Here is a 16,607-nt window from a genome sequence, read left to right on the forward strand (position 1 = left end):
CATGTTAACAAAATATACTCTGGTAAACGTTTATACTTTGACTTCTGTTCAACTGCATCCACTATTTTACTCCAAATAAAGGTTGCCAAAGACAACAGCCTAAAACTCAAATTCATCCCTCCCATTGTTTATTGTAAATTCAGACACCCGACATTCCCCTTGTATGTAAAGAAGGGCAAGTCAGGGAAGGGGATACTTTATTTCCAGTTGGTATCACAATGTTATTATTTTCATTCATAGAAATTAGTTATCCTGGATATGGTGCTCCCGCAGGCGGATACCCAGGAGGGGTAAGATCTTACAGACAAGTTCCTTCTATATAAATATGAAGGTAAATGACCATTTAGTTGTCCGGAAGTAGAACTGCAAACCGGTCCTGCATAATATAACATGCGTATATTGCACAGTGTTTTGCATATACAGTATACTATTTGTTGTATCTAATACAATTTGTAGGCCTGCCTGCCAATGAATCGCTACCATTGGCAAGCCGTAGCATATCTTTTATGCTTGATGTGCCTCTTGATGCGCCTCTGTTATTCCCTGTTATTGCTCCAGGGATACCTGTGTGTGCCTCTGTTGTATCGAACAAGTGTTGTTCACTTGTTCGATACAACAGAGGCACACACTCTTACAATGTAACAATCTGAGCTGATCAAAAGGTTACATGAAGTGCAAATGCTATGATGGAGTATAGGGCCAACACTTTGTATAAAAAGTTCAGTAGCATATAGGTCGATAGAAGTACTGTTTTTTAACTGACTCATTTCACCCAACCCTGGGAGTGGTCAGGTTCACATAATTGCTGGGACTCACGGTCCTGGTGTTGCTGGCCAAAGTATTGAGAGTATTACAATCAGTAAGAGTTTGACACTCTTACTGATTGTAATAAATAATCTATATGAAATAATTCTCAGCCCCTTGACCTCTGCAGAACAAGTTGTCAATGCACTGATTTGAGACATAATTGTCTGTTGTCTATAGACTATTGGTTAGGTAGTTCAGAGTGAGTCATTGGGATGTTCAACTTTAGTCACTTTCATGGCACCTGACCTATGTTGTCACTAACTGTTTCATAGTAACCTTATGGTGTTCTCTCTCTCATTGTCTCTCTCTCTCATTTTCTGTCTGTCTCGTTGTCTGTCTGTCTGTCTCGCAGCATGGAGGTGCCCCTGCTGGTGGCCCTGGCTTTGGAGGATACCCTGGTCAGCAGCAAGACCCTCTCTATGGATATTTTGCTGCTGTTGCAGGCCAAGTAATAAGACTTTTAGTTTCACATATTGAGCTATCTGCTAGTCTCAACACAGTAAAAACAGCATACTGTAGTCTAAAAATGCATAGCGTTGTTTTAGTCTCAACAAGTATTTTCCCCCCTCCATCTGTACCAGCACCAGATGAAAAAGAGTACTGAAGTGTGCCACGAGTGCCACGAGTCACGTTTCTCCTGCACCTGACATTGACCGCATGAAAAATAGGAAGATTCTGCCAGGCCATGCATGCCTTGTTTAACTTTAAAAAAATCACCGATCCAGCCTGTCGGTCTACTGAGAACCACTCAGGCTCAGTGGACACCGACAAAGCCCTAGCGTTCACTGATCACCCATAGACCGCTAAACAGTACCGTTCTAAAATCACAAGCGTATTTTTTTTTTTGGTTTACAATGGCACCACCTGCAGGACAATTAGAGAACCTCTCAAGTGTCGTTCAATTGATCCAATCCTATAAATTATTTTATTTAGAGATTACCAACATTGCCTATAGAAATGTAGCAGTCACAAATGAGTTGAGAAACACATTTCTCTTGCAAAATGCTTTAACACAATCAAAACTTAAAATAGCCTACCTGTCACAAAATGTAATAACTCCGAAACAGTATAATTTGTCATCTTAATGAGAATAATTATTCTCAAAATCAACTATCACCCTCAGAATTTAGAATACATGTTACAAGCAAAGCCACGGGAAGTAGGGGTGCTGCTGCAACCCCTGAAAAAGCAGAATTAAATAATAATTACTTTTATTCACAAAAGTAGTGCACTGGGCCTTTACTAGTCCTGTATTAGCAGACCGATATAGCCATCTGTAGTGTGGGCAAAAAAATGTTCCAGGACATTATCTCTGAACTGATCAATTAGCTCAGTTGGCCAGGTGTGGTGCCTAGCTGGAACAAAATCCTGCAGTACTCCAGGAACATGGTTGCCTACCCGTGTCATAGGTTCAGGTGGCTAGAGGTTTCTTCAGTTTCCAGAGGCCCAGAAGGTGGTCTCAAAAAAAGCCTCAGAATCCATTAGGAATTCTAGATTGAAGTTACCACCATCATGCCATAGGTTCTCACTTTCCTCCTGCTGCTGCTCCTCTACTTTAACATCCTTGTGCCCATTGGGTATGAAGTTTACTTCTAGGTATTACTGCACTGTTGGAGCAAGAAACACAAGCATTTCTGTGCACCTGCGATAACATCTGAAATTCTGTGTACGCGACCAATACACTTAGATTGATTTTGATTTCAGTAAAGTCATCAAGCAGCCATATTGGAGAATGAAGTAGAATTCCTGAGTTACCTAAGCTGTTTCACGCAGAGAATACTCATTATAGGATATCTATGGTTATAGGGCTTTGACTGGATGATTCAATTCCACTATGTCAACTGCACCAGATGAAAAAGAGCACTAACTTCCACTTAGTGACTCCCAAATACAGTAGGTCAAATAGAGATCTCACTTGTCCTTCAAATTGAACCAATCATAGAAGACAATTCACACACATGAAACCACAATTCTTTTATTCAAAAATGCATTTTGTCAGGAACTAAGATGTAGATACTCATATGTAAATAGATAATGCTCATATATAGAGAGAAACATATGCACTAGAGCACAGGTGTCAAACTCATTCCACGGAGGGCCGAGTGTCTGCGGGTTTTCGCTCCTCCCTTGTACTTGATTGATGAATTAACATCACTAATTAGTTAGGAACTCCCCACACCTGGTTGTCTAGGGCTTTATTGAAAGGAAAAACCAAAAACCTGCAGACACTAGGCCCTCCGTGGAATGAGTTTGACACCCCTGCGCTAGAGTCATTGAAATATTCATACACATTTAGGTGTGTATGTCCTTTCATCTATTCTCAAAAAACAAAAAACAATAAATGCAACGGCTGTATCACTACTTAAAATGGACGACCTTTCGAGGCCTTTCAATGACACCAAAATCTGAATGAGCAGACATGATCAAAGGAAATAAAGTGTGTGTGTACCAATTTGTATGATGAAATCAGAAAAACCTCTGGAATATAAAGCATTGTTAGCTTGTTTAACATGGCATAACATGTTAGTTTGTTCGATGTTCATTGATTTATTCAAGACTTCTCCCACACTGCAGCTCTATTTACAGTCTGGTAGTTGGCAGCATGGGAGGTTGTTGCTGGGTAGGAGGGAGGGTCTCCCTCCCTGGTTTAGTTGGCAGGGTGGGGGGGTCCCTCTGGGATGAGGGAGGTGAAGAAGGTGCTGATGAAGGACCAGGTGGAGGCCAGGAAGCCGTGGTGGCGGGGAGCAGCGGGAGCTGCCGGGTCCTCTGGGCCTTCCTCTCCACTGTCGCCCTCCTCATCCTCCAGCCCTTCATCCATCATCCGCTCCTGAGATGAAGAGAAACAGAACAAGAGAAAGAGAGAATAAGAGAAGGACCATCGGTTTTAAAAGCAGAGATGGAGAGAGAGAATGTGGCAGAGAGAAAGGAGCAGCTTGGACACAGAGACAGATCAGACAGAAAAGCATAACCACACAGACAGAGATGGAATCCATCTTAGACAAGGAGCACCCACCATCTCCTGGATGTCCTGGTGTCTCTCTGCCTCGTCCTGATGAGCCAACCCCGCTCCTCCCCCTCCGGGGTTCTGCAGCTCTGGCCTAAAAGGAAACCAACCAGCCCTGTGCCTAGTTAAAACACAATCACAAAATGAGTATCTCACACACAGATACAAAGTAAACAGGGTCCTTCAAAAGTATCCATTCTAATGTCAAACTGATAGTGTACAGATGAGAACTCACAAAAAGACGAGCAGCATGGCGCCTATCACCATGACGAAGCGGCCAAAGGAGGAGTAGAAATACACGATGCTGAGCAAGATGGCGGCGCGGGAGACCGTGTACATCCAGTCCAGCCAATCACGGTTCAATTCGTCCTCATTTAGCACGGCCCCGCCCTGGGCATTCATCTGGATATTGGGATTGGCCGGCCTGTCCTCTTGGATAGGGTTAGGGGCGGGGTTAGGCCCCAGGGGAGGCGGAGCTTCATTTGGCTGTGCGGGTTGGGGGGAGTGGGTGGGACTGGAGGAGTAGGGAGGGGTGGAGGGGGGCTGTGAGGCCGCAACTGCTGCTTGACTGGAAGAGGGAGAGATTGGGGAAGAGAAAGAAAGACAGAAATATGTATTAGCGGATAGAAGCTAGTGAATTTAACTCATTCCAACGTAGAGAAGTCTGTGGTCCTTATGGGTTGTTAAGATTGGGCCCTAAGTGCAGACGACCCTGACTTACTATTGCATGTAGTAGTGGCGTGCATACATCTGCTGCCACCAGAGGACCTGCATGGGCATGTACATGGGGTGGGGGGGCACACCTGCAGCCATACCCCCCTGTACCGGGACCTGCGTCCCATCTGGCCTGTGGAGGAAAAACAGTCACATGTGCATTCAAAAACTATGCACACACAATATTTTCTGCATTTCCTCCACCATTTTTTAAAGTTTTAAATGTAATTTTACTTCATTTCCTGACTAGGTGGAAACTGAAAATTAGATTAGAAAATTTATCCCAATTAGAAAATTGATACCAATACACAAGAACAGTGCTTACCATTGCATTATACCAGTAGAGGAAGGGTTTTGAGGGTTAAATTGGGGGAAGCCTCCACGATGCCTTAGTCCATCATAACTTCCTGCTACTGAGGAGGCGGCGGACTGACCGTCCTGATTTGGTGCTGTGGCTTGGGAGGTGGAGCCAGCACTGTCTGAACTCTGAGTGACAAGACATACACCAATCATAAACCAGCAGAGGAAAGAGGAGGAATAAAAGCGTTAATATATTGGTAAAAAACAATGCCACTATGGGAATAAGGACAGCTGAAAAGTAGGCCTGGGCGGTATAGTGTATTTTACTCTATACCGGTATTGATGCACAGACAAGTTTGGGTTTTTACTTTACCTTGTATAACGGTATTTCAATGTTTGGTTTGTTAAATGTGTTATGCCACTCCACCGTGTGTAATGACAGTTGGTTCCTACCCTGTCACAATAACCTCTCCCTCACTTTTTCAGTGTGTCAGACAGTGTGTGTGTGCCCACTATACTCCAACTTTTGGTTGAAATTTGTCCAAAGCCCTATTTGTCCAAAGCCCTATTAAAAACACTTAGAATGTATGTGTTGCCACTAGAGGTCGACCGATTATGATTTTTCAACGCCGATACCAATTATTGGAGGACCAAAAAAAGCCAATACCGATTAATCTGACAATTTTATTTTATTTTTTACATGTATTTATGTATTTGTAATAATGACAATTACAACAATACTGAATGAACACATTTAGTTTAACTTAATATAATACATCAATAAAATCAATTTAGCCTCAAATAAATAATCAAACATGTTCAATTTGGTTTAAATAATGCAAAAACAAAGTGTTGGAGAAGAAAGTAAAAATGCAATAAGTGCCATGTAAAAAAGCTAACGTTTAAGTTCCTTGCTCAGAACATGAGAACATTAAAAGATGGTGGTTCCTTTTAACATGAGTCTTCAATATTCCCACGTAAGAAGTTTTAGGTTGTAGTTATTATAGGAATTTATAGGACTATTTCTCTCTATACCATTTGTATTTCATATACCTTTGACTATTGGATGTTCTTATAGGCACTTTAGTATTGCCAGTGTAACAGTATAGCTTCCGTCCCTCTCCTCGCTCCTACCTGGGCTCGAACCAGGAACACATCGACAACAGCTACTCTCGAAGCATCGTTACCCATCGCTCCACAAAAGCCGCGGCCCTTGCAGAGCAAGTGGAACAACTACTTCAAAGGTCTCAGAGCGAGTGACGTCACCGATTGAAACGCTATTAGCGCGAACCCAGCTAATAAGCTCGGGAGTTGATAGGCTTGAAGTCATAAACAGCTCAATGCTTGAAGAACAGCGAAGAGCTGCTGGCAAACGCACGAAAGTGCTGTTTGAATGAATGCTTACGAGCCTGCTGCTGCCTACCATTGCTCAGTCAGACTGCTCTATCAAATATCAAATCATATACTTAATTATAACATACTACCACACAGAAATACGAGCCGTAGGTCATTATTATGGTCAAATCCGGAAACTATCATTTAGAAAACAAAACGTTTATTCTTTCAGTGAAATTCGGAACTGTTCCGTATTTTATTTAACGGGTGGCATCCATAAGTCTAAATATTCCTGTTACATTGCACAACCTTAAATGTTATGTCATAATTACGTAAAATTCTGGCAAATTAGTTCGCAACGATCCAGGCGGCCCAAACTGTTGCATATACACTGACTCTGCGTGCAATGAACGCAAGAGAAGTGACACAATTTCCCTAGTTTAATATTGCCTGCTAACCTGGATTTCTTTTAACTAAATATGCAGGTTTAATAAAATATACGTCTGTGTATTGATGTTAAGAAAGGCATTGATGTTTATGGTTAGGAAATGCGCTTTTGTTAAATCGTCCCCCGTTTGGCGAAGTTGGCTGTCTTTGTTAGGAATAAATAGTCTGCACACAGTTCGCAAAGAGCCAGGCAGTCCAAACTGCTGCATATACCCTGACTCTGTTGCACAGAACGCAAGAGAAGTGACACAATTTCCCTAGTTAAAAGAAATACATGTTAGCAAGCAATATTAACTAAATATGCAGGTTTAAAAAAATATACTTGTGTATTGATTTTAAGAAAGGCGTTGATGTTTATGGTTAGGTACACATTGGTGCAAAGAAGGTGCTTTTTTCTCGAATGCACCTGTTAAATCATCCGTTTGGCGAAGTAGGCTATGATTCAATGATAAATTAACAGGCACCGCATTGATTGTATGCAACGCAGGACAAGCGAGATAAACTAGTAATATCATCAACCATGTGTAGTTAACTAGTGAACATGTGTAGTTAACTAGTGTGTAATTAACTAGTGAACTAGTGACACAATTTCACCAGGTTAATATTGCCTGCTAACCTGGATTTCTTTTAGCTAAATATGCAGGTGTAAAAATATATACTTCTGTGTATTGATTTTAAGAAAGGCATTGATGTTTATGGTTAGGTACACATTGGAGCAACGATACGCACCGCATCGATTATATGCAACGCAGGACACGCTAGATAAACTAGTAATATCATCAACCATGTGTAGTTAACTAGTGATTATGATTGATTGATTGTTTTTTATAAGATAAGTTTAATGCTAGCTAGCACCTTACCGTGGCTCCTTGCTGCACTCGCATAACAGGTAGTCAGCCTGCCACGCAGTCTCCTCGTGGAGTGCAAAGTAATCGGCCATGATCGGTGTCCAAAAATGCCGACTACCGATTGTTATGAAAACTTGAAATCGGCCCTAATTAATCGGCCATTCCGATTAATCGGTCGACCTCTAGTTTCCACCCCAGGGTCATGCACTAATGATAAAGCATATTTAGAACTTGGCATTTAATTTCTATCTGATTAATTTGTTGAGCTCCACAGAATGACTCCACACCATTAGACGTACCCCAGAGCTGGAGCCGGGATCAGAGATCAAAGAGCTGGGGGCGGAGCAGTGGGGCGTGGGCGACGCTGGAGGGGTACGAGAGGCACACACCAGGTGCATCATGTGATAACCCTCTTGCTGTAGGTGGAAATAGAGGGTTGGATGTGGGGGGAAAAGGAGAGGGGCGTAATTAATCATTTGATTCTGTTTTGGTGATCGGTGTGAGTGAGAGAGCGAGCGAGCGCAAGGGGGGGTAATTTCAGGGAACAGGCTAGAATTCAGGGACAAAGTCAACCTCAATGTTGCTTACTACATTAGATCAGCTATTTTTATACCGTCACAGTCTCTTCTGCCTCACGCTCACCCTCTCTCACAAACACAAGGGGGTGGGCCCTATGTAATAAAGGCTCAGCAGTCGGTTGTCTGTTATGTTGTGAGGTGTGAGTGAGGTTTCTGTGATATTGCATACCAATTATAACATTTCAGATACAGTGTTAGTCCACCATACTCCAAACTTCGACCATATGCCACAGCAGAAAAACAGAGACAAGGTCGAGGGTGGTCTTTACCTTCCTGAGGACATCCCTCAGCTGCAGGTGGTCCTGGAGGAGATGGCCCGAGTATACCAGCCGCTGATCCTTGGATGACTAAGACAACACAACTGTCAGTCTGAGAAAGCCTGTTGCAGAATACACAACTAGAGCATTTAAAATCACATAGTTTGGGTTGATAAGCCCTAAATGCAACATTTTTGGAAATGTAACACGTGCCTCTAGCTCTTAATTATGCAAGAACAATGGTGCTGAAAGTATATCAACAAGCTGGTAGGGCAATATTTCTTGCACATACACATGTATGTTTATTAATACAGAAGTACTATTGCAACCATTGACCTAAATGTTTCACTGATCTGATACAATGACTGTACATGACATTCGTAACATCTCTGGTTGGAAAATGTGAACATTGTTTTTATGTAGATTTGAGAATATTTGCATGAAAATCTGGCAGCATTTGGATAGAAACCCAGTTTGTGTTCCAGAAAAGACTAAACATCTTCAGATTAGATTACATTAGTTTGGGATAGATTGCACACCTGAACGCATGCCTGCAGCGTCACAAGACAGTCCTTTACAGAATTTTCGCATTATGTACAGAACACCTACTCATTCAAGGGTTTTTCTATATTTTCACAATTTTCTACATTGTAGAATAATAGTGAAGACATCAAAACTATGAAATAACCCATATGGAATCATGCAGTAACCAAAAAAGTGTTAAACAAATCTAAATATATTTTATATTTGAGATTCTTCAAAGTAGACAACCTTTGCTATGATGACAGCTTTGCATACTCTTTGCATTCTCTCAACCAGCTTAATGAGGAATGCTTTTCAAACAGTCTTGAAGGATTTCCCATATATGCTGAGCACTTGTTGGCTGCTTTCATTCACTCTGCGGTTCAACTCATCCCAAACCATCACAATTGGGTTGAGGTCGGGTGATTGTGGAGGCCAGGTCATCTGATGCAGCACCATCACTCTCCTTCTTGGTCAAATAGCCCTTATACAGCCTGGAGGTGTGTTTTGGGTCATTGTCCTGTTGAAAAACAAATAATAGTGGGACTAAGCGCAAACCAGAGTGGATGGCGTATCGCTGCAGAATGCTGTGGTAGCCATGATGGTTAAGTGTGCCTTGAATTCTAAATACATCACTGACCGTGTTACCAGCAAAGCACACACACACCTCCTCCTCCATGATTCACGGTGGGAACCACACATGCGGAGATCATCCGTTCACCTACTCTGCGTCTCACAAAGACACAGTGGTTGGAAGCAAAAATCTCAAATTTGGACCAAAGAACAGATGTCCACCGGTCTAATGTCCATTGCTCGTGTTTCTTGGCCCAAGCAAGTATCTTCTTATTGGTGTCCTTCTTAGCAGCAATTCGTATTATGAAAGCCTGATTCACACAATCTCCGCTGAAGAGTTGATGTTGAGATGTGTATGTTACATGAACTCTGAAGCATTTAATTGGGCTGCAATCTGAGGTGCAGTTAATTCAAATGAACGTATCCTCTGCAGCAGAGGGAACTGGGTCTCCCTTTCCTGTGGCGGTCCTCATGAGAGCCAGTTTCAGAAACCGTCAAGCGCTATGATGCGACTGCACTTGAAGAAACTTTCAGTTCTTTAAATTTCCCGTATTGACTGACCTTCATGTCTTAAAGTAATGATGGAATGTCATTTCTCTTTGCTTATTTGAGCTATTATTGCCATAATACATTACCAAATAGGGCTATCATTGGTATACCACCCCTAACTTGTCACAACTGATTGGCTCAAATGCATTAAGGAAAGAAATTCCACAAATTCACTTTTAACAAGGCACCTCTGTTAATTGAAATATATTCCAGGTGACTACCTCATGAAGCTGATTGAGAGAATGCAAAGAGTGTACAAACTGTCATCAAGGCAAAGGGTGGCTATTTGAAGAATCTCAAATATATTTTGATTCGTTTAACACTTTTTTGGTTACTACATGATTCCATATGTGTTTTTGCATAGTTTTGATGTCTTCACTATTATTCCACAATGTAGAAAATAGAAAAAATAAAGAAAAACCCTTGAATGAGTAGGTGTCCAAACTTTTGACTTGTACTATACGTAAATGTGGACCTATGTACCTATGTACATAGGTAAAATCAAGCATTTCAAATCCCAAAAATGTAGTCTATGCTCAGATGTGATAGTTGGGTTTCGGTTTTGTGGTCAAGGCGCATCAAGATAGTGCTCACAAATAAACAATGTGGCAGAGAACCCAATGTGTCATTCATTTTGGAAAACCTTACCCTTGCAAATGAACTATTAAGATAATTTCCCTTTATTTAGGATGCTTGGTTGGTTGCTGTGGTTATACAATTTTGTTGTGCTTTCCCAGGTGGATGTCCCCTTTTGAGATTTACTTTCAGTTTATGGAGCTCAGCTAGGAAACAATGACACTGTCTACAGCCTCCTTTGGTTATAGAACATGCTAAGATGAATAGCCCAAACGCAATTAACTCACAAGTGTATAACATGAAAAATCAGGGCTTATTTCTTCCTCAGATTCTGGAGAAGTAAGTCTACTTCAATGTTATACTGAACAAAAACGCAACATGTAAAGTGTTGGTCCAATGTTTCATGAGCTGAAATAAAAGATTGCAGAAATGTTTCATAAGGCCACTCTAAAATGTGCAGTTTTGTCAGAACACAATGCCGTGCTGACTGCAGGAATGTCCACCAGAGCTGTTGCCAGAGAACTTCTCTACCATAAGCTGCCTCCAACGTCGTTTCAGAGAATTTGTCAGTACGTCCAACCGGCCTCACAACCGCAGACCACATGTATGGCATTATGTGGGTGAGCGGTATGCTGAAGTCAACGTTGTGAACAGAGTGCCCCATGGTGGCGGTGGGGTTATGGTATGGGCAGCCATAAGCTACGGACAATGAACACAATTGCATTTTATCAACGGCAATTTGAATGCACAGAGATACCGTGTCAAGATCCTAAGGCCCATTGTCGTGCCATTCATCCACCGCCATCACTTCATGTTTCAGCAAAATGCACAGCCCCATGTCGCAAGGATCTGTACACAATTCCTGGAAATGTCCCAGTTCTTCCGTGGCCTGCATTGTCACCAGACATGTCACCCATTGAGCATGTTTGAGATGCTCTGGATCGATATGTATTATTGCATGTTCCAGTTCCCACCAATATCCAGGAACTTCACACAGCCATTGAAGAGAAGTTGGACAACATTCCACAGGCCATAATAAATAGCCTGATCAACTCTATGCAAAGGAGATCGCCCTGCATGAGGAAAATGGTGGTAACACCAGATACGGACTGGTTTTCTGATCCGTGCCCCTACTTTTTTTTTTAGGTACAGTTGAAGTCGGAAGTTTACATACACCTTAGTCAAATACATTTAAACTCAGTTTTGCAATTCCTTGACATTTAATCCTAGTAAAAATTCCTTGTTTTAGGTCAGTTAGGATCACCACCTTATTTTAAGAATGTGAAATGTCAGAATAATAGTAGAGAGAATGATTTCTTTCAGCTTTTATTGCTTTCATCACATTCCCAGTGGGTCAGAAGTTTACACACACCCAATTAGTATTTGGTAGCATTGCCTTAATTTTTTAACTTGGGTCAAACCATCCACAAGCTTCCCACAATAAATTGGGAGAATTTTGGCCCATTCCTCCTGACAGAGCTGGTGTAACTGAGTCAGGTTTGTAGGCCTCCTTGTTCGCACAAGCTTTTTCAGTTCTGCCCACAAACTTTCTATAAGATTGAGGTCAGGGCTTTGTGATGGCCACTCCAATACCTTGACCTTGTTGTCCTTAAGCCATTTTGCCACAACTTTGGAAGTATGCTTGGGGTCATTGTCATCTGGAAGACCCATTTTCGACCAAGCTTTAACTTCCTGACTGATGTCTTGAGATGCTGCTTCAATATATCCACATAATTTCCCTCCTCATGATGCCATCTATTTTGTGAAGTGCACCAGTCCCTCCTGCAGCAAAGCACCCCCAAAACATGATGCTGCCACCCCTGTGCTTCATGGTTGGAATGGTGTTCTTTGGCTTGCAAGCATCCCCCCTTTTCCTCCAAATATAACGATGGTCATTATGGCCAAAAAGTACGATCTTTGTCCCCATGTGCAGTTGCAAACCGTAGTCAGGCTTTTTTATGGCGGCTTTGGAGCAGTGGCCTCTTCCTTGCTGAGTGGCCTTTCAGGTTATGTCGGTATAGGACTCGTTTTACTGTGGATATAGATACCTTTGTACCTGTTTCCTCCAGCATCTTCACAAGGTTCTTTGCTTTTGTTCTGGGATTGATTTGCACTTTTTGCACCAAAGTACGTTCATCTCTAGGAGACAGAACGGGTCTCCTTCCTGAGCGGTATGACGGCTGCGTGGTCCCATGGTGTTAATACTTGCGTACTATTGTTTGTACAGATGTACGTGGTACCTTCAGGTGTTTGGAAATTGATCCCAAGGATGAACCAGACTTGTGGAGGTCTACACATTTTTTTCTGAGGTTTTGGCTGATTACTTTTGATTTTCCCATGATGTCAAGCAAAGAAGTACTGAGTTTGAAGGTAGGCCTTGAAATACATCCACAGGTACTCCTCCAATTGACTCAGATTTTGTCAATTAGCCTATCAGAAGCTTCTAAAGCCATGACATAATTTTCTGGAATTCTCCAAGCTGTTTAAAGGCACAGTCAACTTAGTGTATGTAAACCCTCTGACCCACTGGAATTGTGATACAGTGAATTATAAGTGAAATAATCTGACTGTAAACAATTGTTGGAAAAATGACTTGTGTCATGCACAAAGTAGATGCCCTAACCGACTTGCCAAAACTATAGTTTGTTAACAAGGAATGTGTAGGGTGGTTGAAAAACGAGTTTTAATGACGCCAACCTAAGTGTACGTAAACTTCCGACTAGAGGTCGACCGATTATGATTTTTCAACGCCGATACCGATTATTGGAGGACCAAAAAAAGCCGATACCGATTAATCGGACGATTTTAAAAATGTATTTGTAATAATGACAATTACAACAATACTGAATGAACACTTTAACTTAATATAATACATCAATAAAATCAATTTAGCCTCAAATAAATAATCAAACATGTTAAATTTGGTTTAAATAATGCAAAAACAAAGTGTTGGAGAAGAAAGTAAAAGTGCAATATGTGCCATGTAAGAAAGCTAACGTTTAAGTTCCTTGCTCAGAACATGAGAACATATGAAAGCTGGTGGTTCCTTTTAACATGAGTCTTCAATATTCCCAGGTAAGAAGTTTTAGGTTGTAGTTATTATAGGAATTATAGGACTATTTCTCTCTATACCATTTGTATTTCATTAACCTTTGACTATTGGATGTTCTTATAGGCACTTTAGTATTGTCAGTGTAACAGTATAGCTTCCATCCCTCTCCTCGCTCCTACCTGGGCTCGAACCAGGAACACAACGACAACAGCCACCCTCGAAGCAGCGTTACCCATGCAGAGCAAGGGGAATAACTACTCCAAGTCTCAGAGCGAGTGACGTTTGAAACGCTATTAGCGCACACCCCGCTAACTAGCTAACCATTTCACATCGGTTACACCAGCCTAATCTCGGGAGTTGATAGGCTTGAAGCACAGCGAAGAGCTTTAAGTGCTGTTTGAATGAATGCTTACGAGCCTGCTGCTGCCTACCACCGATCAGTCAGACTGCTCTATCAAATCATAGACTTAGTTATAACATAATAACACACAGAATTACGAGCCGTAGGTCATTAATATGGTCGAATCCGGAAACTATAATCTCGAAAACAAGACATTTATTCTTTCAGTGAAATACAGAACCGTTACGTATTTTATCTAACGGGTGGCATCCCATAAGTCTAAATATTCCTGTTACATTGCACAACCTTCAATGTTATGTCATAATTACGTGAAATTGTGGCAAATTAGGCGGCCCAAACTGTTGCATATACACTGACTCTGCGTGCAATGAACGCAAGAGAAGTGACACAATTTCACCAGGTTAATATTGCCTGCTAACCTGGATTTCTTTTAGCTAAATTTGCAGGTGTAAAAATATATACTTCTGTGTATTGATTTTAAGAAAGGCATTGATGTTTATGGTTAGGTACACATTGGAGCAACGATACGCACCGCATCGATTATATGCAACGCAGGACACGCTAGATAAACTAGTAATATCATCAACCATGTGTAGTTAACTAGTGATTATGATTGATTGATTGTTTTTTATAAGATAAGTTTAATGCTAGCTAGCAACTTACCTTGGCTTCTACTGCATTCGCGTAACAGGCAGGCTCCTCGTGGAGTGCAATGTAATCAGCTGGTTAGAGCGTTGGACTAGTTAACTGTAAGGTTGCAACATTGAATCCCCCGAGCTGACAAGGTAAAAATCTGTCGTTATGCCCCTGAACGAGGCAGTTAACCCACCGTTCCTAGGCCGTCATTGAAAATAAGAATGTCTTCTTAACTGACTTGCCTAGTTAAATAAAGATTAAATAAAGGTGTAAAAAATCTAATAAATAAATAGGCCAAATCGGTGTCCAAAAATACCGATTTCCGATTGTTATGAAAACTTGAAATCGGCCCTAATTAATCGGCCATTCCGATTAATCAGTCACCCTCTACTTCCGACTTCAACTGTATCTGTGACAAACAGAATATATATGTATTCCCAGTCATGTAAAAGCCATAGATTAGGGCCTAATGAATGCATTTCAATTGACTGGTTATATGAACTGTAAACTCAGTAAAATCGTTGAAATTGATGCATGTTGCATTTATAGTTTTGTTCAGTATACTTTGCAGATACTTTTACTGTGGTTATTCCTTTGAGATTTAGACCTAGAGCCGAGCTGGAGCAAAAGCCTGTACACCCAGCAGCTCTCCAGGCGGACGGTTCCCCTTGCCCTATCCACTCCCCTTAGTTAATGGAATGGTGGGGATGAGGAAACCAAAAAATGGCAGTACCCACTCACCGGCTTGCTTGGGTACACATTCGAGATGTGACTCTTCAGTTTCTCCACCGTCCAGTTGAGAAAACAGTTTATTGTCTGGTCGTCATACTTCTGGTTGGGGGCCTTGATGACTAAGGTGACGGGACTGTCAACTGCTCCTGGGTCCATGGTTCATATTAATGGGTGTGTCAAGGGAATAGGAAAGGGCCCGCCTCCTACACCTGAGGAGGAAGACTCCCTCAGATCATCTTCATCATTGTGATCTCAAGTCCAGCTCAGCCAATGACTATGGTGGACATGGACATTTCCCCTCTAAAGAGCTGTCATTGGCAGGGAGACGGTCATGTGTCCAATCACAATGTAATCCTGGTGGAGAGTGAAGCAGCTATGTTTCTTGGGGTTCTGTCAAATAGAGAGAAAGTGATTAAGACCATGCTTATCAAACATCTGAACATTTTGAATGTCCTTACTTGTGGTACTAGCTAGGCTTCTCAAATGTATTGACATGCACAGATTGACAGTCTCTGGAATTGTTTATGTTAATTTATAATTTAAAAAATAAACAGGGATATTGACTAGCTAGCTAATACTTTTATAATGTAATTAATGCGTGAGACACACAGCCAGTCCTGATGATCACTATTTAATCCTATGTATGGCCAGTTTAAGAAAATATTGTTGCTCAAGTGCTTAGTCAGCATGACTATATTCAACAGACAAGTCACGGATAAACCTAAACACAGACACTAGACCGCTGACACCCTTGGCCTAGCTAGCAACAATTCAGGGAGACATTCGAGTCTTCAGAACACCTGTCATGTTGCGTCATACAGCTGTCAAAACGAGCCATCCAGCCAGAGGCTAGTTAGCGAGCTACTTGTTTATTGTTTACACTAGCCACCAAAACTAGTCTATGTAGAAAGTAATTGTATGATGTTAACTACTTTAGCATATCTGACAAATATACATTCGTTTTACACGAGTGCTGTGCTATCAACGCTCTAGAGATTAGTATTGCTAACTGACGTTAGCTAGCTACCTATTAGCCAAGCTAACGTTGCGTTAGCATATCATGAAATGTTTGTTTGCTACTTGTCTTGATAATACGAACGACGTGACAGTATCGGGACTGGAGGCTTATTCATACACAACATTAACTTACTGTAGATTCTTTGAGTATTTTCGACCCCTTTAGACTGCTCCCTGCCAGTTCGACAGTTTTTTTTTGGTGAGTTGGGGCGTAATACCGGAAACTAAGTCATAGAGATAGATAGAGGGCACTATATTATCTCATATGTGTTAGTCGTCCAACGAAAGTATTTGTAAGT

General features: G+C 41.5%; 1 protein-coding gene across 3 annotated transcripts; it reads right to left on the minus strand.

Moving 5' to 3' along the window:
• Nucleotides 1-2,766: 2,766 nt before the first annotated feature.
• LOC129837264 (homocysteine-responsive endoplasmic reticulum-resident ubiquitin-like domain member 2 protein) lies at nt 2,767-16,552 on the minus strand. Of its 3 annotated transcripts, XM_055903281.1 has the most exons (9): nt 16,442-16,552; nt 15,301-15,681; nt 8,303-8,380; nt 7,755-7,871; nt 4,851-5,011; nt 4,533-4,658; nt 4,047-4,379; nt 3,821-3,932; nt 2,767-3,634 (listed from the first exon to the last, which is right to left on the minus strand). In XM_055903281.1, the coding sequence occupies exons 2-9, from the start codon at nt 15,445-15,447 to the stop codon at nt 3,455-3,457; spliced, it is 1,254 nt and encodes a 417-aa protein (XP_055759256.1). In that variant the 5' UTR covers nt 15,448-15,681; nt 16,442-16,552; the 3' UTR covers nt 2,767-3,454. The 3 variants fall into 3 exon arrangements, with proteins under 3 accessions (XP_055759256.1, XP_055759257.1, XP_055759258.1); XM_055903282.1 differs by lacking the exon at nt 7,755-7,871; XM_055903283.1 differs by lacking the exon at nt 16,442-16,552 and having other exon boundaries at nt 8,303-8,412; nt 15,301-15,389.
• Between the last annotated feature and the right edge of the window lie 55 nt (nt 16,553-16,607).

The sequence above is a fragment of the Salvelinus fontinalis genome, chromosome 38 (genome assembly GCF_029448725.1).
Source record: "Salvelinus fontinalis isolate EN_2023a chromosome 38, ASM2944872v1, whole genome shotgun sequence".
NCBI classification, from domain to species: domain Eukaryota; kingdom Metazoa; phylum Chordata; class Actinopteri; order Salmoniformes; family Salmonidae; genus Salvelinus; species Salvelinus fontinalis.